We start from the raw sequence: 24,057 nt of genomic DNA, 5'->3' as shown, positions 1-24,057 counted from the left end.
ACTAACTCAAAAAGTTAGTAGTAGTAGTAGGAGAAGTATGCAGTTTGGAACACAGCCTTCAATTATAACCTTATGACAAAAAGAGTAGCTTCCATTGTTAATTCTGTTGTAGTAGAGACTGACTGTTTTAAATAGAGATAAAGACAATATATATTAATGTTTTATGAAGTAAAATTTTATGTTAGAATTGTTTTTAAAGCCCAAAATATGTCCCAGGGTTAAGGTTTAGTTGTTCCCTCCTCGTTTCAGAGCTCTTTTGCTCCGTGTTTCTTTCACGTTTTAGACCCAGAAAAATCAGCATCATGTCAGGTGAGTTTGGGGGGGAAAACAACCATTTTTATTGTGTTGCTCATGGGTGTGCAACCCTGTAAACGGTTTAAATAAGCTTCAGACTATTATAAAACATGTCCGACTAACACAAATGTGAATATACAAAAAAAACAGCAACTTCACATCAGATGGAAACGCACCAAACCAGCGTTTCTCACTGTGGTACTGTTTGAATAACTGAACATCAGTCAGATCACACCTGCATCTTAAACAGAGACTGAACCTGCAGGAAATGTCTCAGATTCCTCCCGTAAACTGCCTCAGGACCTCAGAACACCCGGTCGAACTCGGTCTGGCTGGTGGTGGCCGGGTTGCGGTTCTGATTGGGCGGCTGCTGGGGCATGTGGCCCCTCCGCCTGGGCGGCGCCAGGTACTCGAACATGGAGGTGTTGTGGGTGGACAGCATGTTCTTCAGGTCCGAGGGCATGGGGTCGGACCAGAAGAAGTCGTGGTTGAGCGCGTCGTCGCTGTCGATGCGCTGCGCCGGGTCCAGGACCAGAAGCCGGTCGATCAGGTCCAGAGCGTACGGGTCCTTCACGTAGGCCTTCAGCCGGTCCTTCACCTTCCTCTTCTGGCCCTTAGGCAGCTCCATCTTCTGGTACAGCTCGTACTTCTTATCCACGCCCGGCCACACCTGACAACAGAGAACTCAACTTAGCTCAGAGTGAGGCCGACAGGCTGTAAGTAGGGATGGGAATTGATAAGATTTTTACGATTCCAATTCCATTTTCGATTCGGTTCTTTGTCGGTTCCCTTATCGATTCTCATTTGGAGAAAAAGGACAACAAACCGGTCGATTAGCATCAACTTTGTTTAGTTTAGAAGTAACACGAGTCGTGACCTCACAAACCCAACAACGGTGAGGTCCACATTGGTCTATCCTGGCCTGGGTAATTTAACTCTTCCTGCTCTGGTGAAAGGAGAAGCTGGAGGTAGAGGTGAACTGGGGGTAGTACCACCAGCCTCTGGCTCTGAGCCAGTCAGGCTCTGTCTCTCATGATTTCATCTAAATGTAATGCCTGAGAAGGCATTCATTTAACCTTAACCGTTACTAACAGCAGCTTTTACAATCAGGCAAATGGTGCTAACATGATAGGCAGTGCTTGTTAGTTAGTTACCTGCAGTGTTAGCCGAGGACATGCTAACGTTGCTAACGCTGCTAACGCTGCTGGGTTCAGATTCACCAACGTTAGTCTGGAGCAGATCGAAAACGCGACATTCATTCATAGTTATTGTATGTTGGTAGTATTTCCTCCCTTTGGTGAAATATTCACTTTGCAAGTTGCCCTGTTGTCGTCTTTTTTAGGGATGTGGAACCAAACTTTCGAGCGTTTGTACCGCTTGGGCGCCATGTTTACTGTTGGCTGCTGGCTGCGCTGGACTCGCCACGCAACGCTGCGTGGTGACGTCATTCGCGCCCACTGGAATCGATAAGGGAATCGTTTGCAAAATCGCCAAGCGAGTCCAAGGAATTGAAACACTGGGAACCGGTTCTCAACAAGAACCGGTTCTCGATTCCCATCCCTAGTTGTGAGTGTGCTGCCCTGTTAGCTGAGCAGCTTCTCACCTCAGCAGTGATGGAGCCACAGAGCTGACTGATGAGGGTGAGCTGGTGCTGCTCCGTGTTGCCCTGCATGATGGGGCTCCTGGTCCACATCTCTGCCATGATGCAGCCGGCGCCCCACAGGTCTATGGGGGGGCCATAGTCCCGCTCACCTGGCAAAGAACAGTAAGAATTAGGGCTGGGCAACGATTAAAATGTTTAACCCTCATACCTGATTTAAAACAACTTAATTTCTGAAAAGGGACATTTTTGTCCCCTTTTAAAACGACCTAACAACATCATATGTTAATATTTTTTTCCACTTTTTTTTTTCATAGATCTTTTATTCCACTTCAGTTCTGATCATAACAACCAAGTTTTCAATTATTTAAAAAAAATTAACCCTTTAAACACCAGTGTGTATGAGGTAAACACCAATTTCTGTTAAAAAACACACACAAAAACTGCTGTATTTTCAATGTATGCAGTGCAAAGTGAAATATTCTATGGGGGATTATTAGGTCTGGGATATGTCATTGATGAGCTACAACATCAGTTTTTACAGCTTTTTAGTTTTTCTGCGGTGGCACATTACAGAAACGGCTCCCATAGACATCCATTATGCTGAACCTCTCCTAACTCACCGGTTATGAAGCGAGCCATGAGCATATTCCTTCCTCCGTACCTACACTCAGGTTTTAAGGACACCTCTTACCCAGCAGCAGCTCTGGAGGCCTGTACCAGAGCGTGACCACGCGGTTGGTGTAGCGGTTCCCCTGGCTGTTCTTAGCCAGGCTGAAGGCCCGAGCCAAACCAAAGTCGGCCAGCTTCAGGACTCCGTCTCTGGTGATCAGGACATTGGCTGCCTTCATGTCTCTGTGAAGAATCTGAGAAAACAGACTTGGTTCAAGCACAGATAAAAAAAATAAAATAAAATGTTCTTTTAATCAGAAAATAGATGAACACTAGGCAAGGCAAGTTTATCTGTACGGCACAATTCAACAACAAGGTGACTCAAAGTGCTTTACAAAAACATTAAAACAGTAGAAATAAAAAGCTTGATTTAAATTTTAAACAAAAAAGAAAGAAATAAGAACAATAGATAAATCAAAAGTTAAAAGTAGTTAAAATATGATTAAGTTTTGAAACTCGAGCTTCAGATTTGGAGCTTTATTCAGCTGAAAATAGGTGTGTCTTCAGCCTGGACTTAAACACACTGAGTGTTTCAGCTGATCTGAGGCTTTCTGGGAGTTTGTTCCAGACATGTGGAGCATAGAAGCTGAATGCAGCTCCTCCGTGTCTGGTTCTGACTCTGGGAACTGATAGAAGACCGGATCCAGATGACCTGAGGGGTCTGGAAGGTTCACACTGGGTCAGGAGGTCACTGATGCATTCTGGTCCTGGACCATTCAGAGCTTTATAGACCAGCATCAGAACTTTAAAGTCTATCCTCTGATGGACAGGCAGCCGGTGTAAAGACCTCAGAGCTGGACCTCTTTTAACCTTGATATATTCTTAAGGTGATAGTAGGCTGACTTTGTTACTGCCTTAATGTGTTTTTCCAAATTTAGGTCTGAGTCCATCACTACACCCAGATTTCTGGCCTGGTTGGTAGTTTCTAGGTGTATAGATTGAAGTTCTGTGGTGACCTGTAATCGTTTCTCTTTGGCTCCAAAGACGATTACCTCAGTTTTCTTTTTGTTTAGCTGGAGAAAGTTGTGGCACATCTAGTCGTCATTAATCTCCTCAATGCATTTACCAAGAGCCTGTACAGGGCCTTGGTCTCCTGGTGACATTGTAATGTATATCTGTGCGCCATCTGCATAGGTGTGGTAGTTTATTCTGTTGTTTTTTTATAATCTGTGCCAGTGGGAGCATGTAGATGTTAAACAGAAGAGGTCCCAGGATGGAACCTTGGGGAACTCCACATGTGACTCTTGTGTGCTCAGATGTAAAGTTACCTATTGACACAAAGTACTTCCTGTTCCCTAAGTATGTTTTGAACCAGTTTAGTACAGTTCCGATTTCAGATTCTAACTTTTTCTAATAAGAACAAAACGGAAAGTGTTCATCAGGGCGGCCGATGACATAAGATATGATGTATTTACACGAGTGAGAAAAGTGTTTCTCTGTTCAAACTGACTATTCAGGATGGATAAAAGACCAACCCGACGGTCCTCACCTTGTTCCTGTGGATGTAATAGAGCCCGTTGAGCAGCATCTGCATGACCTTCTTGATCTCTGCCAGCGTGAACTTGACGTTAGCGTTGCTCAGCAGGCCGGCCAGGTCGTGCTCACAGAAGTCAAACACCAGGTAGATGCTGCCTTTATATCTGTTGAACTGAGTCGCTTAAAGACAGTTAAAGACATTAAAATCATGAAAGAAGTGCTCCTGATAAACATCCTGCCAAACACGAAGGCTTCACCAACCTTTGGTTCTGCAGATCTCGATCAGGTTGACCACGTTCTCGTGTTTGAGCAGCTGGAGGATCTTGATCTCTCTCAGAGCTGTGATCGGGAACTGAAACGAAGCACACAGCGGTGTCTTATTTCCACATCTGTACAGCTGCTGAGTCTACAGATTTATCTCTAAGATTCTGCCTTCTTACCCCTTCTTTCTCATTTTCCATCAGAACTTTCTTCAGAGCAACTTTCTTCCCCGTCTGCCGGTGCTTTGCTTTGAACACCTCCCTGAGAAAACAGGCAGAGGAACACATCAGAATCAGAATCGCCTTTATTGTCATTATAATTTACATTACAATGAAATTTGGTTGCAACTCCAAAGGTGCTTATATAAAACAATCAGAAATTAAAACAAAACTATGTTTAAAATAAATTTAAATATATTTAAATAAAATGAAGGCACAGTATGACATAAAATAATATATGGTAGTGAATGGAACAGAGTTATTTGAACTTATAATATTGCATGTTTTTTCAGAATTACACATATTGCATAGTATATATTGCACATGAAGTGTATTGCACAGTTCTTATTATTGCGTGTGGTGATGAATGAACTGTAAAAATTTAGTATCTATTTATTTTTATTGTTCAGTATAGTGATGGCTCTTGGATAGAAGCTGTCCCTGAGCCTATTTGTCCTGGACTTGTGTGACCTGTAACCTCGTTTACAACCTGATTTTTAACATCTACAAGAGAAAGCATGTTTGTAAATCAACAGAATTAAAGGTTTCCAGGAGAAACTCATCCATGCATTCATCTCCAGCAGACTCCATTACTGTAACGCTCTTTTAACTGGACTTCCCACAAAGAGCATTAAACATCTGCAGCTCATCCAGAACGCTGCTGCTGGAGTTTTAACCCGGACTAAGAGATCTGAACACATCACAGCAGCTTTAAAATCTTTACTCTGGCTTCCAGTCAGTCACAGAATAGATTTTAAAAGCCTGCTGATGGTTTACAATCTGTGATCTGTTCAGAGAATATAAAGCCAGCAGAGCTCTGAGATCCAAGGACTCAGGTCAGCTGGTCCAGTCCAGAGTCCAGACTAAACATGGAGAAGCAGCATTTAGCTGTTATGCTGCAAACAAGTGGAACAAACTGCCAGTGGAGATTAAACTTTCACCAAATGGAGACATTTTTAAATCCAGGTTAGAGACATTTCTTTTCTCATGTGTCTATGCATGAAATCTGCCACCTAGCGGCGTCGCCGAACCAGGGTTTGCATCCCCACCCCGCTGTGACTGGTGTGCAGTTGGTGAGAGGCTGAGGTAGCTTGTGGCTGTAAAAAGATGGTTGTTGTGGTGTGAGGAGCAGATCTATATAGGGAGTATAGGGAATTACTCACTGAGTCTGGTCCTTTATTTATTTATTTATTTTTTCGTTAGCACAAGTTTCTTGTGTTTACCTTGAATAGGGATGGCTCAGGTAATCCTCAAACATCCAATAGTTAAGCTGCTATAGGCCTAGACTGCTGGGGGGCCTCATCTGTCACACCTTTCCTCACGTTACTCTCTTTATGTATATGTGATATTATTGTGGTCATTAACTCGTGTTTCCCTGTTCCAACAGATATCCTTTGAATGGTGTTACAGTGCCGCCGCGGCCCCCTCCCCCCCTTTCTGTCTTCTCAAACCCCAGCTGGTGGAGGCGGATGGCCACCCTTCCTGGTTCTGGTTCTGCCAGAGGTTTCTTCCTGTTAAAAGTGAGTCGTTTCTCTCCATAGTCGCCTCAGGCACGCTCAGGCCGGGAGATTGGACCGAAAAACAAAAAGTTTTCAGTGCAATCTGTTGGTTTTCTTAGCTAGGAAATTGTTTTTGAATTGGCTCTATATGAACAAATTGGATTATTTTATGAATTATGATTATTATTAATTAATTGAATTCCAATTGGCTTGAATTGGACTTACTATCTAAGTGTCTTGAGATGACATTTGTTGTATTTGGCGCTATATAAATAAAAATGAATTGAATTGGCTGTATAACTGCAGACTAACGTCAGTACACAAAGCAGAACTATTTTAAAAGCTCTTGAAGCCGGGAGGGACGGAAGCAGAAGTATAAAATCGGCTTAAAGGGGAAAACAAGTAGCTTTAAAAGCAAATCATTAAGAAAACTTCCCATGTCGAGTGTAAGGAAACGTTAGCTTGAAGTTGCAGCAGACCGGACTAGCTAGCAGTTAGCACAGTTAGCCTCTCCATTCACAGTCATACTCAGTAAAATGTTTGTGTGCCACATACCCAAAGGTCCCCTGTCCTATCTTGGCCATTTTTTCATATTTGGAAAATTCGTCACAGAAAGGAAATTCAACTCCATCGTAGTACTTGGACATTATGGCGGCCTCCCGGTCGGGCCTGGACAAAAAGACGTTTAAACATATTATAACATTTACAGCAAAAATTAGAGCCACAGCGACACATGCTGAAGTAGCTGAAGTTTCTAAAACATACGGCAGTAAAATGATTTAGTAAGTAACTAGGCTGTTTTCTTACTTTTCAGCCGCACCGGCGTTGCTTGTTTTCTCTCGTTGCATCGCTGCGCTATTCCGAGAATCCACTTCCTGTGATGCAGTCAAGTACAACTCAGTCACCAGAGCTTCGCACTGAAATCACCTCAACGCCAATATTTAAAAACTATGTAATCTACAGATATCACACTGACGCTTCTTTGCACGTAACTGAAAGCAATGGGTCTAATATAAACTTAATAAAATTGACGTTTATATCAATAGTTACATACTTTTTATTTATTTATTTTTATTTCAACTTGAACTAGATACACTGTGAAGGCAACAACATGGAATACGTTTACTGAGAGTGACACCTGGCGTCTCGGAGGAGCAATATCACTCTTTCACCTCAGGGCCACCTACATGTAAATAACACAATATGAGCATTTAAATTATATATATTTAAATAATTAAATATACAAATTGAACTAAATTAAATTAATTTAACAAAATTAAATAATCAAATATATTTATATATACATATATATATATTTATTTATTTATTGTCAATATACATATAATGACAATTATATTAAATTTGAAAGAATATTAGCTGTCAAACACACACAGTTACAGCTGTACAACAGAGAGCGTTGTTACAAATTACATAACCATAGCCTTATACATTTTCTTTTATTCTTCTTTTATATTTTTTATTCATTTTTATTCATATTTCATATTTAATTTTAATTATATTTTTATTGGTAGCAGGACAAGGAAGACAAGGAAGAATTACACTGCACATTGTACTGTATATGATTGTGTATGTGACAAATCAAATAAAACTATCTTGAATCTTGAATATGTGAGGTGTATTGAGTAACAGCATTGAAAACAATCCTGATGAGGAGTAGTAAGGGGGCGTATCCCTACGTCATCACGCATGTGAAAGGAACCCTCCATATTTGGTCGCAACTTCCTGTGGAACACATGAGCCCCCATGATGGTATGCTGGCTGCGCGTGCTGCAGGGCTCCGGCTTTTCCGCGTTGCTCAGAGAGCGGGAGCCGGTGTGCAGGTTGGCGGGTCTATCGGTCAGACACCACAGCACCGAGACAGCCCCTCAGCTGCCCGGGATGGAGTACCAGGTAGGCGGCGTCAGATTCCGCTAGCGTCGGTCCGCCGGCTGCTAAGCAGCAGCTAGCTCTCCAGCCACAGACCGCCGGTAGTTTGCCAAGTTTTTAGAAATGCAACTTCTGGGAAACTGCATGCCCGGAACATGGATAGTAAAGATGGCTGACAGCAACACACACACATTGGACACGCTTTGGACGGCGCTGAGTTACTGTTAGCTGGGAAAATTAGCAGCTGGCTGCTCACACTTTGTAAAGATTAAAGCATTTTTTTAGAGCTTTCTTAATTCACCAGATCATCCTCAGAGTGAGACTGAACCCACACGTGTTGTCTCCTTTCTCTGTTGTTGTTGTTATTTAACTTGAGGCCCATATTCCACATTTAGTGACAGATGTGCTGTGAGTTTTCCTGTGATTTGATTTTACAAACCCACATTAGTCACAAGACCCCGGCTAATTGTATGTGCTGCAGCTTATTCCTACGGAGCCCCTAAAGGGATATGGAGGGATTTTTATTTATTTATTTTTTTTTCTGCAAGATCTCGCACAAAGTATTTCGGGATCTCGCCAAAAGTATTGCGGGATCTCGCCAAAAGTATTGCGGGATCTCGCCAAAAGTATTGCGGGATCTCGCCAAAAGTATTGCGAGATTTGCAAAAGGTATTGCGAGATTTGCAAAAAGTATTGCGAGATTTGCAAAAAGTATTGCGGGATCTCGCCAAAAGTATTGCGGGATCTCGCCAAAAGTATTGCGAGATTTGCAAAAGGTATTGCGGGATCTCGCCAAAAGTATTGCGGGATCTCGCCAAAAGTATTGCGAGATTTGCAAAAGGTATTGCGAGATTTGCAAAAGGTATTGCGAGATTTGCAAAAAGTATTGCTGGATCTCGCAAAAAGTATTGCGAGATTTGCAAAAAGTATTGCGGCATCTCGCAAAAGTATTGCGGGATCTCGCAAAAAGTATTGCGGGATCTCGCAAAAAGTATTGCGGGATCTCGCCAAAAGTATTGCGGGATCTCGCCAAAAGTATTGCGGGATTTGCAAAAGGTATTGCGAGATTTGCAAAAAGTATTGCGGCATCTCGCAAAAGTATTGCGGGATCTCGCCAAAAGTATTGCGGGATTTGCAAAAAGTATTGCGAGATTTGCAAAAGGTATTGCGAGATTTGCAAAAGGTATTGCGAGATTTGCAAAAAGTATTGCTGGATCTCGCAAAAAGTATTGCGAGATTTGCAAAAAGTATTGCGGCATCTCGCAAAAGTATTGCGCGATCTCGCCAAAAGTATTGCGGGATCTTGCAAAAAGTATTGCGAGATTTGCAAAAGGTATTGCGAGATTTGCAAAAAGTATTGCTGGATCTCGCAAAAAGTATTGCGAGATTTGCAAAAAGTATTGCGGCATCTCGCAAAAGTATTGCGCGATCTCGCCAAAAGTATTGCGGGATCTCGCCAAAAGTATTGTGGGATCTCGCCAAAAGTATTGTGGGATCTCGCCAAAAGTATTGCGAGATTTGCAAAAAGTATTGCGGCATCTCGCAAAAGTATTGCGGGATCTCGCAAAAAGTATTGCGGGATCTCGCAAAAAGTATTGCGGGATCTCGCCAAAAGTATTGCGGGATCTCGCCAAAAGTATTGCGGGATTTGCAAAAGGTATTGCGAGATTTGCAAAAAGTATTGCGGCATCTCGCAAAAGTATTGCGGCATCTCGCCAAAAGTATTGCGGGATCTCGCCAAAAGTATTGCGGGATTTGCAAAAAGTATTGCGAGATTTGCAAAAGGTATTGCGAGATTTGCAAAAGGTATTGCGAGATTTGCAAAAAGTATTGCTGGATCTCGCAAAAAGTATTGCTGGATCTCGCAAAAGTATTGCTGGATCTCGCAAAAGTATTGCTGGATCTCGCAAAAGTATTGCTGGATCTCGCAAAAGTATTGCTGGATCTCACCAAAAGTATTGCGGGATCTCGCCAAAAGTATTGCGGGATCTCGCCAAAAGTATTGCTGGATCTCGCAAAAGTATTGCTGGATCTCGCCAAAAGTATTGCGGGATCTTGCAAAAAGTATTGCGAGATTTGCAAAAGGTATTGCGAGATTTGCAAAAAGTATTGCTGGATCTCGCAAAAAGTATTGCGAGATTTGCAAAAAGTATTGCGGCATCTCGCAAAAGTATTGCGCGATCTCGCCAAAAGTATTGCGCGATCTCGCCAAAAGTATTGCGGGATCTCGCCAAAATTATTGCGGGATCTCGCCAAAAGTATTGCGGGATCTCGCCAAAAGTATTGCGGGATCTCGCCAAAAGTATTGCGGGATTTGCAAAAAGTATTGCGAGATTTGCAAAAGGTATTGCGAGATTTGCAAAAAGTATTGCTGGATCTCGCCAAAAGTATTGCGGCATCTCGCCAAAAGTATTGCGGGATCTCGCCAAAAGTATTGCGGGATCTCGCCAAAAGTATTGCGGGATCTCGCCAAAAGTATTGCGGGATTTGCAAAAAGTATTGCGAGATTTGCAAAAGGTATTGCGAGATTTGCAAAAAGTATTGCTGGATCTCGCAAAAAGTATTGCGAGATTTGCAAAAAGTATTGCGGCATCTCGCAAAAGTATTGCGGGATCTCGCAAAAAGTATTGCGGGATCTCGCCAAAAGTATTGCGGGATCTCGCCAAAAGTATTGCGGGATCTCGCCAAAAGTATTGCGGGATTTGCAAAAGGTATTGCGAGATTTGCAAAAAGTATTGCTGGATCTCGTAAAAAGTATTGCGGCATCTCGCAAAAGTATTGCGGGATCTCGCCAAAAGTATTGCGGGATCTCGCCAAAAGTATTGCGGGATTTGCAAAAAGTATTGCGAGATTTGCAAAAGGTATTGCGAGATTTGCAAAAGGTATTGCGAGATTTGCAAAAAGTATTGCTGGATCTCGCAAAAAGTATTGCTGGATCTCGCAAAAGTATTGCTGGATCTCGCAAAAGTATTGCTGGATCTCGCAAAAGTATTGCGGGATCTCGCCAAAAGTATTGCGGGATCTCGCCAAAAGTATTGCTGGATCTCGCCAAAAGTATTGCGGGATCTTGCAAAAAGTATTGCGAGATTTGCAAAAGGTATTGCGAGATTTGCAAAAAGTATTGCTGGATCTCGCAAAAAGTATTGCGAGATTTGCAAAAAGTATTGCGGCATCTCGCAAAAGTATTGCGCGATCTCGCCAAAAGTATTGCGCGATCTCGCCAAAAGTATTGCGCGATCTCGCCAAAAGTATTGCAGGATCTCGCAAAAAGTATTGCGAGATTTGCAAAAAGTATTGCGGGATCTCGCCAAAAGTATTGCGCGATCTCGCCAAAAGTATTTTTCCCACGTCAGTGAACCGGAAGTAAAACACAGCGATCCCGCAATACTTTTTGCGAGAAAAAAATCCCTCCACCTCCCTTTTAGGGGCTCCGTAGTTATTCATACTTATTAAGGTAACTTATACTTTGCAAAAAGTATTGCGAGATTTGCAAAAGGTATTGCGAGATTTGCAAAAAGTATTGCTGGATCTCGCAAAAAGTATTGCGAGATTTGCAAAAAGTATTGCGGCATCTCGCAAAAAGTATTGCTGGATCTCGCAAAAGTATTGCTGGATCTCGCAAAAGTATTGCTGGATCTCACCAAAAGTATTGCGGGATCTCGCCAAAAGTATTGCGGGATCTCGCCAAAAGTATTGCTGGATCTCGCAAAAGTATTGCTGGATCTCGCCAAAAGTATTGCGGGATCTTGCAAAAAGTATTGCGAGATTTGCAAAAAGTATTGCGGCATCTCGCAAAAGTATTGCGGGATCTCGCAAAAAGTATTGCGGGATCTCGCCAAAAGTATTGCGGGATCTCGCCAAAAGTATTGCGGGATCTCGCCAAAAGTATTGCGGGATCTCGCCAAAAGTATTGCGAGATTTGCAAAAGGTATTGCGAGATTTGCAAAAAGTATTGCTGGATCTCGCAAAAAGTATTGCGAGATTTGCAAAAAGTATTGCGGCATCTCGCAAAAAGTATTGCTGGATCTCGCAAAAGTATTGCTGGATCTCGCAAAAGTATTGCTGGATCTCACCAAAAGTATTGCGGGATCTCGCCAAAAGTATTGCGGGATCTCGCCAAAAGTATTGCTGGATCTCGCAAAAGTATTGCTGGATCTCGCCAAAAGTATTGCGGGATCTTGCAAAAAGTATTGCGAGATTTGCAAAAGGTATTGCGAGATTTGCAAAAAGTATTGCTGGATCTCGCAAAAAGTATTGCGAGATTTGCAAAAAGTATTGCGGCATCTCGCAAAAGTATTGCGCGATCTCGCCAAAAGTATTGCGCGATCTCGCCAAAAGTATTGCGGGATCTCGCCAAAAGTATTGTGGGATCTCGCCAAAAGTATTGTGGGATCTCGCCAAAAGTATTGCGGGATCTCGCCAAAAGTATTGCGGGATCTCGCCAAAAGTATTGCGGGATTTGCAAAAAGTATTGCGAGATTTACAAAAGGTATTGCGAGATTTGCAAAAAGTATTGCTGGATCTCGCAAAAGTATTGCTGGATCTCGCAAAAGTATTGCGGGATCTCGCCAAAAGTATTGCGGGATCTCGCCAAAAGTATTGCTGGATCTCGCCAAAAGTATTGCGGGATCTTGCAAAAAGTATTGCGAGATTTGCAAAAGGTATTGCGAGATTTGCAAAAAGTATTGCTGGATCTCGCAAAAAGTATTGCGAGATTTGCAAAAAGTATTGCGGCATCTCGCAAAAGTATTGCGCGATCTCGCCAAAAGTATTGCGCGATCTCGCCAAAAGTATTGCAGGATCTCGCAAAAAGTATTGCGGGATCTCGCCAAAAGTATTGCGCGATCTCGCCAAAAGTATTTTTCCCACGTCAGTGAACCGGAAGTAAAACACAGCGATCCCGCAATACTTTTTGCGAGAAAAAAATCCCTCCACCTCCCTTTTAGGGGCTCCGTAGTTATTCATACTTATTAAGGTAACTTATACTTTGCAAAAAGTATTGCGAGATTTGCAAAAGGTATTGCGAGATTTGCAAAAAGTATTGCTGGATCTCGCAAAAAGTATTGCGAGATTTGCAAAAAGTATTGCGGCATCTCGCAAAAAGTATTGCTGGATCTCGCAAAAGTATTGCTGGATCTCGCAAAAGTATTGCTGGATCTCACCAAAAGTATTGCGGGATCTCGCCAAAAGTATTGCGGGATCTCGCCAAAAGTATTGCTGGATCTCGCAAAAGTATTGCTGGATCTCGCCAAAAGTATTGCGGGATCTTGCAAAAAGTATTGCGAGATTTGCAAAAAGTATTGCGGCATCTCGCAAAAGTATTGCGGGATCTCGCAAAAAGTATTGCGGGATCTCGCCAAAAGTATTGCGGGATCTCGCCAAAAGTATTGCGAGATTTGCAAAAGGTATTGCGAGATTTGCAAAAAGTATTGCTGGATCTCGCAAAAAGTATTGCGAGATTTGCAAAAAGTATTGCGGCATCTCGCAAAAAGTATTGCTGGATCTCGCAAAAGTATTGCTGGATCTCGCAAAAGTATTGCTGGATCTCACCAAAAGTATTGCGGGATCTCGCCAAAAGTATTGCGGGATCTCGCCAAAAGTATTGCTGGATCTCGCAAAAGTATTGCTGGATCTCGCCAAAAGTATTGCGGGATCTTGCAAAAAGTATTGCGAGATTTGCAAAAGGTATTGCGAGATTTGCAAAAAGTATTGCTGGATCTCGCAAAAAGTATTGCGAGATTTGCAAAAAGTATTGCGGCATCTCGCAAAAGTATTGCGCGATCTCGCCAAAAGTATTGCGCGATCTCGCCAAAAGTATTGTGGGATCTCGCCAAAAGTATTGTGGGATCTCGCCAAAAGTATTGTGGGATCTCGCCAAAAGTATTGCGGGATCTCGCCAAAAGTATTGCGGGATCTCGCCAAAAGTATTGCGGGATTTGCAAAAAGTATTGCGAGATTTGCAAAAGGTATTGCGAGATTTGCAAAAAGTATTGCTGGATCTCGCAAAAAGTATTGCGGCATCTCGCCAAAAGTATTGCGGGATCTCGCCAAAAGTATTGCGGGATCTCGCCAAAAGTATTGCGGGATTTGCAAAAAGTATTGCGAGATTTGCAAAAGGTATTGCGAGATTTGCAAAAAGTATTGCTGGATCTCGCAAAAAGTATTGCGAGATTTGCAAAAAGTATTGCGGCATCTCGCAAAAGTATTGCGGGATCTCGCAAAAGTATTGCGGGATCTCGCAAAAGTATTGCGGGATCTCGCAAAAAGTATTGCGGGATCTCGCCAAAAGTATTGCGGGATCTCGCCAAAAGTATTGCGGGATTTGCAAAAGGTATTGCGAGATTTGCAAAAAGTATTGCTGGATCTCGCAAAAAGTATTGCGGCATCTCGCAAAAGTATTGCGGGATCTCGCCAAAAGTATTGCGGGATCTCGCCAAAAGTATTGCGGGATTTGCAAAAAGTATTGCGAGATTTGCAAAAGGTATTGCGAGATTTGCAAAAGGTATTGCGAGATTTGCGAAAAGTATTGCTGGATCTCGCAAAAAGTATTGCTGGATCTCGCAAAAGTATTGCTGGATCTCGCAAAAGTATTGCTGGATCTCGCAAAAGTATTGCGGGATCTCGCCAAAAGTATTGCGGGATCTCGCCAAAAGTATTGCTGGATCTCGCCAAAAGTATTGCGGGATCTTGCAAAAAGTATTGCGAGATTTGCAAAAGGTATTGCGAGATTTGCAAAAAGTATTGCTGGATCTCGCAAAAAGTATTGCGAGATTTGCAAAAAGTATTGCGGCATCTCGCAAAAGTATTGCGCGATCTCGCCAAAAGTATTGCGCGATCTCGCCAAAAGTATTGCGCGATCTCGCCAAAAGTATTTTTCCCACGTCAGTGAACCGGAAGTAAAACACAGCGATCCCGCAATACTTTTTGCGAGAAAAAAATCCCTCCACCTCCCTTTTAGGGGCTCCGTAGTTATTCATACTTATTAAGGTAACTTATTCTAATTGTAGCTTATTCCAGTGAATAAAAGGCAGGAAACACCGCCAACAGGACTGTCAGGCCCTGCTGGTTCCATAGAAACAACTGTCACAGGTTTGCACATTTTAAAGAAGGAAGAAATCATTGTTTTTTTACTCACCAGATGTGTTTAGTGTGTGTAAATCTTTAGCCATCACCCCTCTGACTGGAAGAGAACTTCAAGCTCAATAGGCTTGAAGTCTCTCCTAAAAACAATAACAATGACAACTGCTCATTTTGCACTAATAACATTTGCACAAATACCTTCATAGTACAATATAATGTAAATTATCCATATACCCTATATTTCTTACCATTGGTTCAGTCTGCTCAGTTAAATTTCTTTATTTATTTTTACCTTTATTGTTAAATGTACAAATCTGTTTTTATTTATTTAGTTTACTGATGTTTATTATTATTACTATTATTATTATTTACCCTACTCTTCATACTGTAGATTTGTAAATAGCTAATGTTTACGCTCTATTTTTATTCTATTCTATTTGCTTGTTTTTCTGTATGCTGTTGCAACACAATAATTTCCCAAATTGGGATGAATAAAGTATTTATCTATCTATCTATAAACTCCAGCTCCAGCAGGGTTCCAGCCGACTCTGACCGCTGCTCACTGAGCCCACAGGCATCTGCTGCATGTTCAGAAGCTCATATCAGTAGATCTGCACACAGGAACAGTGTTTTGTTTCTACCATGAGGTTTAAAGTATTATATGTATGTATTTACACGCCTGCAATAATCAGAATGCAAAGTAAGGCCCAGAATATAGTTGCTCTTTAATCACAGAGTCATAGAAGCAGCTTAGGCTGTCATAGACCTTCTCTGCTGAGTTCACATGCTTCTCTCCTCCCATAATCCAATAACTTGCACATTAGGTAAACTGGTGACTCTAAATTGGCACGAGGAATGGTTGTGAGCTTGTTTCATTCGTCTCGGTGTTGGTCAGGGGGTACCAGGGGTTTTTCCTGGCCTGAATCCTCCAGAAACGGGCATTGTTCAGGTAAATGAACAATTACACCCCCGATGGTGCAAGTTACTTAAATTAAAAAGCAGTTTAAAGTATATTCTGTACTGATAGATAGATAAATACTTTATTCATCCCAATTTGGGAAATTATTGTGTTGCAACAGCGTACAGTATAAAAGATATGTAAACAATTAAAGGAAAAACAAGCAAATAGAGAGAGAGAGAAAGACTGTTGTTGGAGTTGGAGCTTGTTGATGTTGAAATACAAATAATTGTGACCAAATGTTGACCGGCACACAGTAAACTCTTTCAGAAATGGCGGTGTTGTTGTTCTGAGAGGAAGGAGCTAAACCGGGAAAGTGATTCCGGAAATTATGTTGTTAGCCGACCAATCACAACCCTTGTGGTCTCCGCGAGTCTCTGGCTGTGTTTGAAACCGCATACTTCTCCTACTACTCATACTACTCATACTGACTTTTTTCCCGGATGCATACTAGATTCTCCGAAATGTTGGGTATGCATCATGAGGTTACTACTCATACTCAAACTACCCAAGATGCAACGTAACGTGACGTCGCCGGTCGTCATTTCCTGTCAAAACGGCAGTTTCAAGCTAGCTACAACGAGGGTAGGTTCACTTCCTGTTTTCAAAACAAAAGCACCAGTTGTATCTAGGGCTGTGTTCAAAAAATCGATCCACGATCCAATATCGATTCACGCTCAAAAAACACGATATCGATCCAAAAATGTGTGGATCGATCTTCTCCAGGCGACTTGCACAATTTTTTTTTTTTTTTTTTTTTTTTTTTTTTTTAACGCGGAGGCGCACTATAGAAAGCGAGTGCCGGCAAAACGAAATCGAAACTTAAAGGGGAACTCCGGGGCATTTGAAGCGTGTTTCCATTGCTAGAGGTTGTCAAATAATGACAGTATGACACAGAGAGGTGCGTATCTGCGCTCCCTGTGTGAAGATCGCGCTGTCCGCACAGCATGTCATGCGAGGCTAATACGTGGTGGCTAAGGGGCAAGCGCTAACCCTTCCACGTAAAACAACAACTTGCACACTGCAGAAACGTCACACCACTTTATAAACCATCCGACAATAAAGTCACAAGCCTTACCATCAAAACCATATGCATGGTTCTCACATTACTGGCATGGGGACGTTACAAAACAACTTTATAAACAGCATGTAACTCACCGGCTGGTTGTAGGCTCGCGCATGTGAAAGCCCAGAAGAGTCGATGGAGAATAATCCCATATACAAAACAATTATCTTCTCTAGAAAAACTGCGTTCAAGTATTTAAAACATTACAAGAATATTACTGGGCATGTATTGTTGTAATGTTTTAAATACTTGAACGTAGTTTTTCTAGAGAAGATAATTGTTTTGTATATGGGATTATTCTCCATCGACTCTTCTGGGCTTTCACATGCGCGAGCCTACAACCAGCCGGTGAGTGACATGCTGTTTATAAAGTTGTTTTGTAACGTCCCCATGCCAGTAATGTGAGAACCATGCATATGGTTTTGATGGTAAGGCTTGTGACTTTATTGTCGGATGGGTTATAAAGTGGTGTGACGTTTCTGCAGTGTGCAAGTTGTTGTTTTACGTGGAAGGGTTAGCGCTTGCCCCTTAGCCACCACGTATTAGCCTCGCTACATGCTGTGCGGACAGAGCGATCTTCACACAGGGAGCGCAGATATGCACCTCTCTGTGTCATACTATCATTATTTGACAACCTCTAGCAATGGAAACACGCTTCAAATGCCCCGGAGTTCCCCTTTAAGGCGGCAAAATGGCTGAATCAGCAGCATCACTAAAAACACCACCTGGATTGAAGGCAGATGTTTGGAAACATTTTGGATTAGAGAGTCAGTCCAGGTAGAAGCCCAGAAGGGATGCAGATAAAGTGTGGATGCTTGGGGGTTAGTTTATGTGGTCCAGTGACGATCTGTCTGTCCTTCGGTGTGATGTTGACTTCTTTTTTCAATTAAGCCATCTGTTACATGAGCAACCTCCTGTATGTCATTTCACAAGTCTCTGGTTAAAAGACTGTGGGCAGGGGGTGCTTGAAGTTTTCCAATATGAGGGCCAGTTCATTTTAATTTATTTATGTTTTATTTGGTCATTGTTATTTAGTTCTGGTCATTGTTAATTCTGCCATGGTTATGTTACTTACATTTCAAAATAATACTTGTATTTTTTACTAAAATAAATACTTGATACTTGACTCTTCTCTCTCTCTGTGTCCCTCTTACACATACACAGATACAATCACCAACACATGGGGCCGTTTTGTCTATTGGACAGTATTTATTTCCATTATGTCTGTAAATAGATCGATATCGGATCGAATCGTGGATCGGATCGTGACCTTGTGAATCGAAATCGAATCGATCTAGGGAATTCGGATCGATTCCCAGCCCTAGTTGTATCGTAATGGCTTTCCCTAACGCACTTCCGGTTATTTTCACAAAATAAAATACCCGTTGCCTTTTATCATAGGTACGATACAATTGGTGCTTTTGTTTTGAAAACAGGAAGTGAACTGTAATGAGATGCAGCGCTGTCACAGTTCCTGCATCAGCTGGTGTTTTTCTCTGTTTCTGGATGCTTCCACAGTTTGTTTATCGCTCAGATCGTCTCACATTCTGTGGGATGCTGTAGAATCTGCTCAGGATGACTTCAGTGGAACCTGCGGCTCAGAGGAGACGACTCTATGTCCAACCTGTTGTTTTAATCGTCCTTTTCCCACCCCCAGGATGCCATTTGCACCCTGAACACGCTGCAGACCAACGCCAGCGCTCTGGAGCAGGTCCGACAGGAGCGGGTCCGCCCTGAGCAGCAGCTGCAGGCCATGAGGGGCTTCCTGGAGCGAGCCGGCCTCACGGTGAGTCGGGACCACTCGCTCAGCTCCTTACAGAACAGGAACGTCTTCAGAAATGGAAAGAACACCATTATCTATAGACTTCTGACACTGTGTGTGTTTGCCTTTAAAGGTGAAAGATCTGGATCATCTCAACATCATTCATGTCACCGGAACAAAGGGCAAGGTGAGCTGCCTGTGTCTGTTTTCTTTGCTTATTTTTCTGGAAACATTCTGTAGTATTCAGATGCTGTTGTGCAACCTCAGAGCAGCAGGTCACACAGACACGTGTCCAATAACCGAGGGAAACTCCAGCTGTTGGGACATCTGTGCAGAGATGCCCTCTGAGTGTTTGCTTTTGGCTTTCAGGGATCAACGTGCGCCTTCACCGAGCAGATTCTGAGAAGTTACGGCTTCCGTACCGGATTTTATAGGTAAAGCTACCAATCAAAGTTCCACTTTCTGACTCAGAAGAACCAAGCACATTACTGAATCTATATCTAAAAATATAGAATTCATCAAATCTGGTTCCTTGTTGCATGTAAACCAAAAACTACAGAATCAGTTTCATCGATTTCTAATGTCAGCTGCTGGGATGCTGCTTGTTCCGTCTCCTCTGAACACAAATAATATTGGTTGGAAGGAGAAAAGTAGGTAAATAGGAAAGGTGCATCGAGGAACTGAAGCCTCGAAACCAGCTGAGCAACACGGCGTCCCCACGACTGGAGTTAGCTTCCATTGTTACGCTGTGCCAGAAATGACTCTAAATTCACTTTTAAACCCTTTTCAACATGTTGGTTGCAGCTTATCAGCAAAATTACATCATGGCTGCCCTGCAGCCGGTTGCTGGCAGCCGGTTGGGGGCAGCTAGTTGGGGGCAGCTGGTTGGTGGCAGCTGGTTGGTGGCAGCCGGTTGGGGGCAGCCGGTTGGTGGCAGCTGGTTGGTGGCAGCTGGTTGGTGGCAGCTGGTTGGTGGCAGCTGGTTGGGGGCAGCCGGTTGGGGGCAGCTGGTTGGTGGCAGCTGGTTGGGGGCAGCAGGTTGGTGGCAGCAGGTTGGTGGCAGCTGGTTGGGGGCAGCTGGTTGGGGGCAGCTGGTTGCTGGCAGCCGGTTGGGGGCAGCCGGTTGGGGGCAGCCGGTTGGGGGCAGCCGGTTGCTGGCAGCTGGTTGGGGGCAGCTGGTTGGTGGCAGCTGGTTGGGGGCAGCCGGTTGGTGGCAGCTGGTTGGTGGCAGCTGGTTGGGGGCAGCAGGTTGGTGGCAGCTGGTTGGGGGCAGCAGGTTGGTGGCAGCTGGTTGGTGGCAGCTGGTTGGGGGCAGCTGGTTGCTGGCAGCCGGTTGGGGGCAGCCGGTTGGGGGCAGCCGGTTGGTGGCAGCCGGTTGGGGGCAGCAGGTTGGGGGCAGCTGGTTGGGGGCAGCTGGTTGCTGGCAGCCGGTTGGGGGCAGCTGGTTGGGGGCAGCCGGTTGGGGGCAGCCGGTTGGTGGCAGCTGGTTGGGGGCAGCTGGTTGCTGGCAGCCGGTTGGGGGCAGCCGGTTGGGGGCAGCCGGTTGGTGGCAGCCGGTTGGTGGCAGCCGGTTGCTGGCAGCCGGTTGGGGGCAGCCGGTTGGGGGCAGCCGGTTGGGGGCAGCCGGTTGCTGGCAGCCGGTTGCTGGCAGCTGGTTGGGGGCAGCCGGTTGGGGGCAGCTGGTTGGGGGCAGCAGGTTGGTGGCAGCTGGTTGGTGGCAGCTGGTTGGTGGCAGCTGGTTGGGGGCAGCTGGTTGCTGGCAGCCGGTTGGGGGCAGCCGGTTGGGGGCAGCCGGTTGGTGGCAGCTGGTTGGGGGCAGCAGGTTGGGGGCAGCTGGTTGGGGGCAGCTGGTTGGGGGCAGCTGGTTGCTGGCAGCCGGTTGGGGGCAGCCGGTTGCTGGCAGCCGGTTGCTGGCAGCCGGTTGGGGGCAGCCGGTTGGGGGCAGCCGGTTGGGGGCAGCCGGTTGCTGGCAGCCGGTTGGGGGCAGCTGGTTGGGGGCAGCCGGTTGGGGGCAGCTGGTTGGGGGCAGCCGGTTGCTGGCAGCCGGTTGGGGGCAGCTGGTTGCTGGCAGCCGGTTGGGGGCAGCTGGTTGCTGGCAGCTGGTTGGGGGCAGCTCAGTGCTACATCGGGCTAATGTTCTTATACACATTAAGCTAGCTGCCAAAGTACTCGGGTGTTTTTCACCGCCTGTATTTTTCCAGTTGTTGGCCTCTGGAATACAAAGGTCACTATGCAAAATCGTGGCCAAAGCTCAGCATCATTATGGTTATTACTAATATTACAGATATACCATGCCTGCAGGGAAATGCTGAGAGGCAGTTTAACTTTATCAGAACCGGCTTAAACTGACGGGGAGATTACTTATCTTATTTCAGTCCTCTGGTAAAACATCAACCAGAAACTGATTCTCCCAATCAGCTGACTGTGAGAGTGTTTTGTTCTCATATCGCCGCACATCAACACCACTGATGAACTGTTTTTTTTATAAATAACATATATATATATATAAACATATAAACTCTTCTGTTTCCCTCGTGGTTGCAGTTCTCCACATTTGGTCCAAGTCAGGGAGAGGATCCGGATCAACGGGCAGCCCATTGGGAAGGACCTCTTCACTAAATACTTCTGGCAGATTTATGGACGACTTGATGAAACGAAGGTAGGTCATGTGACAGAGGAAGAAACCGCTTTAGGACTGAAACCTCTGAACCCAATTGAACTTCTATGAACTGAATAGGTAACAAATCTGGAAAGTTTTGTGATTTACAAAAGCATTTAAAAACATTTAGAATAGTGACATTAAGACATTGGAAAAAACAAGAAAGACACTGTGATGAACCCTTTCCCTGCACTCTAAACTATTAACTATTAATAACGGAGTAAACTTATGACATGACTTCAGGATGGAATAGAAAATCAAATCAAATTTATTTATATAGCACATTTCATGTACAAAACAATTCAAAGTGCTTCACATAAAATAAAAGCATTGCAGCAGGGAGTGGAAGAAGCATTAAAATACATCAAAGAATATAAAGAGAAACAAATAAAATGAATTTAAAAACAAGCAACAGTCCAGGTAACTTAAAAGAAAAATAGAAAAATACTTTATTCATCCCCCAATGGGGGAAATTCAGTCAAGTAGCTAAAAAAAAAACGTATTAATATTTATGATTGCATATTAACAACAACAATAATAATGCTAATTCTAATAAAAATACTACTACTAACTAATAATAATAATAAATTAATAAATAAATAAAAATGTAAAAGCAGCCCTCTGGCTGTGGAAAACCAGCTGTTTTAGTCATCAATTGATTGTACTTTCCAACAAAATCACCCAAATCTTTCCAAATCGAGCCGTCAGAGTCCCTCTTTAGCTCATGTTTCACACACCTGGCTGTGTCTGTCCCCACGGTAACCTGCAGCTCTGGTGCCGACGTAAAGTCGTGAGTTAACTCTGATTTTACAGCAACGTGATTCAGTTTCCTTTCTCCTCAGGACGCCCACGGAGGGACGATGCCGGCGTACTTCCGTTTCCTCACCATCTTAGCCTTCCACATCTTTCTTCAGGAAAAGGTGGGTTAGCAGCAGGAAGGAGCCGTGTTTTAATTGTGAAAGTCATTAACTGAACATCTGTCTTGGGTCAGGTGGATTTAGCTGTAATTGAAGTTGGTATCGGTGGAGCCTACGACTGCACCAACATTATACGGTGAGGTTCTGTCTGAAATAAGGTTTTTTTTTTTTTTTTTTTTTTCTGAAATAAAAGGACAAATTAAACACATATTTTTAGATTAACGCCATAAGAATAAGATAAGTTAAACGCTTTGCATGTACACAAGGAACTAATTTACTCTTTTTTTAGGGTTTTATTTTTAGTTAGGGCTGATTACTTTGCAGTGATACTAACTTTTGCTTCACAACTCTATAAGTTTATCACTGAATGCAGCATAAAGGGTTTATTCCCGGTGTTTGAATCCCATTTGTGTGCCAACAGGAGGCCGTGGGTGTGTGGCATCTCCTCTCTGGGCATCGACCACACTCAGATTCTGGGGGACACGATGGAAAAGATCGCCTGGCAGAAAGGGGGCATTTTCAAGGTGAGTTCGGCCGGTAACGCCAGGAACGTGTCGGCGGGTTAAACTGCAAATGAAGCTCGCGGTTGGTGATAAGAATATTGTTTACTGCCATCAAATATCTCCACAAAAACATGAGAAAACTGTTCAGAAAGCCAGGAAATAATAATAATAATAATTTATTTATATAGCAGCTTTCATACACGAAATGTAGCTCAAAGTGCTTTACAAATAAGATCAATATACAAAGTAAATAAAGTAAAATAACTACAAGAATGACAAAATAGAGCACAATAGAACATGTTACCTGGGGGGGGGATAGAGTGAGGAGGAAATAGATATAAATTAAAGTACTAAAAATAGAAAAATTAATTTACCAATAAAATAGAGAAACAATAAATGTAATATATAAATAGTAATAATTATAGAATTTATAAAACTAGTAGAAGGCGAGGGTGTATAGATGTGTTTTTAGCTGCTTTTTTAAAGTTTGTAATATCTGTTGACTGGTAGAGAGTTCCAGATTTTTGGTGCATAAAAACAGAAAGCAGCTTGAAAGCAGAATGAACCTTTTCTCTCTCCGTCTTTTTTAACCGGGCTTTGTTAAGATGAACGTCTCCTTGTTCTTGATCTTTCTCGTGTGTTTCTGCAGCCTGGAGTCTCTGCCTTCACCGTCAGACAGCCAGAGGAAGCCATGGCGGTGCTCAGAGGCCGAGCCAAAGAGATCGCAGTGAGTTCCCCCTTTCAGTCGGGTTTGTACTCCTGGGAGAATAAAGCTTTGCCTCCAGCTGCTCGCTCCGTGTGATCCGGTCTGATCTGTCGTTGCAGTGTCCTCTGTGGGTGTGTCCGGAGCTGGAGGACTACCAGGTGGACTCTGGACCGCTGCGCCTCGGCCTGGCGGGGCAGCACCAGCGCTTTAATGCCTCCCTGGCGCTCCAGCTGAGCCACACATGGCTGCAGAAGAGATGCGTTCCAGGTGAGCCTGTTGGGCACAGACTGAAAACATTATTTACCTTTAGACGCCTAACTTGGTGGAATCCAAATAACTTAAATAGCGAGATAAATCAGAATAATCTGAATGTGTTGTTTTTTTTTTTGTTTTTTTTAATATATGTTTATTAAAATTTCAAAAAACAAAACAAACATGCACACATTTGGCTCACATCCAAATTCAGATTTAAACTTAAATTTATACAGGCGAGAGATTC

At 43.5% G+C, this 24,057-nt stretch overlaps 2 protein-coding genes and 1 long non-coding RNA gene across 3 annotated transcripts in view; 1 reads left to right on the top strand and 2 right to left on the bottom strand.

The window, feature by feature from the left end:
- Nucleotides 1-314: 314 nt before the first annotated feature.
- cdk9 (cyclin-dependent kinase 9 (CDC2-related kinase)) lies at nucleotides 315-6,902 on the bottom strand. Its single transcript, XM_075456136.1, has 8 exons — nucleotides 6,828-6,902; nucleotides 6,576-6,689; nucleotides 4,483-4,564; nucleotides 4,304-4,394; nucleotides 4,056-4,222; nucleotides 2,589-2,760; nucleotides 1,898-2,046; nucleotides 315-964 (listed from the first exon to the last, which is right to left on the bottom strand). The coding sequence occupies exons 1-8, from the start codon at nucleotides 6,866-6,868 to the stop codon at nucleotides 599-601; spliced, it is 1,182 nt and encodes a 393-aa protein (XP_075312251.1). The 5' UTR covers nucleotides 6,869-6,902; the 3' UTR covers nucleotides 315-598.
- Nucleotides 6,903-7,776: 874 nt separating this feature from the next.
- The window catches only part of fpgs (folylpolyglutamate synthase), a 22,021-nt gene continuing 5,740 nt past the window's right edge, over nucleotides 7,777-24,057 (top strand). Inside the window, exons 1-10 of the mRNA XM_075455472.1 lie at nucleotides 7,777-7,931; nucleotides 18,669-18,797; nucleotides 18,907-18,960; nucleotides 19,143-19,207; nucleotides 21,318-21,432; nucleotides 22,275-22,352; nucleotides 22,424-22,485; nucleotides 22,771-22,873; nucleotides 23,502-23,579; nucleotides 23,678-23,825. Coding sequence (XP_075311587.1) covers nucleotides 7,785-7,931; nucleotides 18,669-18,797; nucleotides 18,907-18,960; nucleotides 19,143-19,207; nucleotides 21,318-21,432; nucleotides 22,275-22,352; nucleotides 22,424-22,485; nucleotides 22,771-22,873; nucleotides 23,502-23,579; nucleotides 23,678-23,825 — 979 coding nt within the window. The 5' untranslated portion in view covers nucleotides 7,777-7,784. The remainder of the gene's footprint in view (nucleotides 7,932-18,668; nucleotides 18,798-18,906; nucleotides 18,961-19,142; nucleotides 19,208-21,317; nucleotides 21,433-22,274; nucleotides 22,353-22,423; nucleotides 22,486-22,770; nucleotides 22,874-23,501; nucleotides 23,580-23,677; nucleotides 23,826-24,057) is intronic.
- Nucleotides 23,143-24,057, bottom strand: part of LOC142372546 (uncharacterized) — a 9,106-nt gene continuing 8,191 nt past the window's right edge. The window contains exon 4 of the long non-coding RNA XR_012768267.1: nucleotides 23,143-23,831. This is a non-coding gene — a long non-coding RNA (uncharacterized LOC142372546). The remainder of the gene's footprint in view (nucleotides 23,832-24,057) is intronic.

Source organism: Odontesthes bonariensis, chromosome 22 (genome assembly GCF_027942865.1).
Source record: "Odontesthes bonariensis isolate fOdoBon6 chromosome 22, fOdoBon6.hap1, whole genome shotgun sequence".
Classification (NCBI taxonomy): Eukaryota; Metazoa; Chordata; class Actinopteri; order Atheriniformes; family Atherinopsidae; genus Odontesthes; species Odontesthes bonariensis.
The sequence above is the reverse complement of the archived record's forward strand: the minus strand, read 5'-3'. Positions and strand labels throughout refer to the sequence as shown.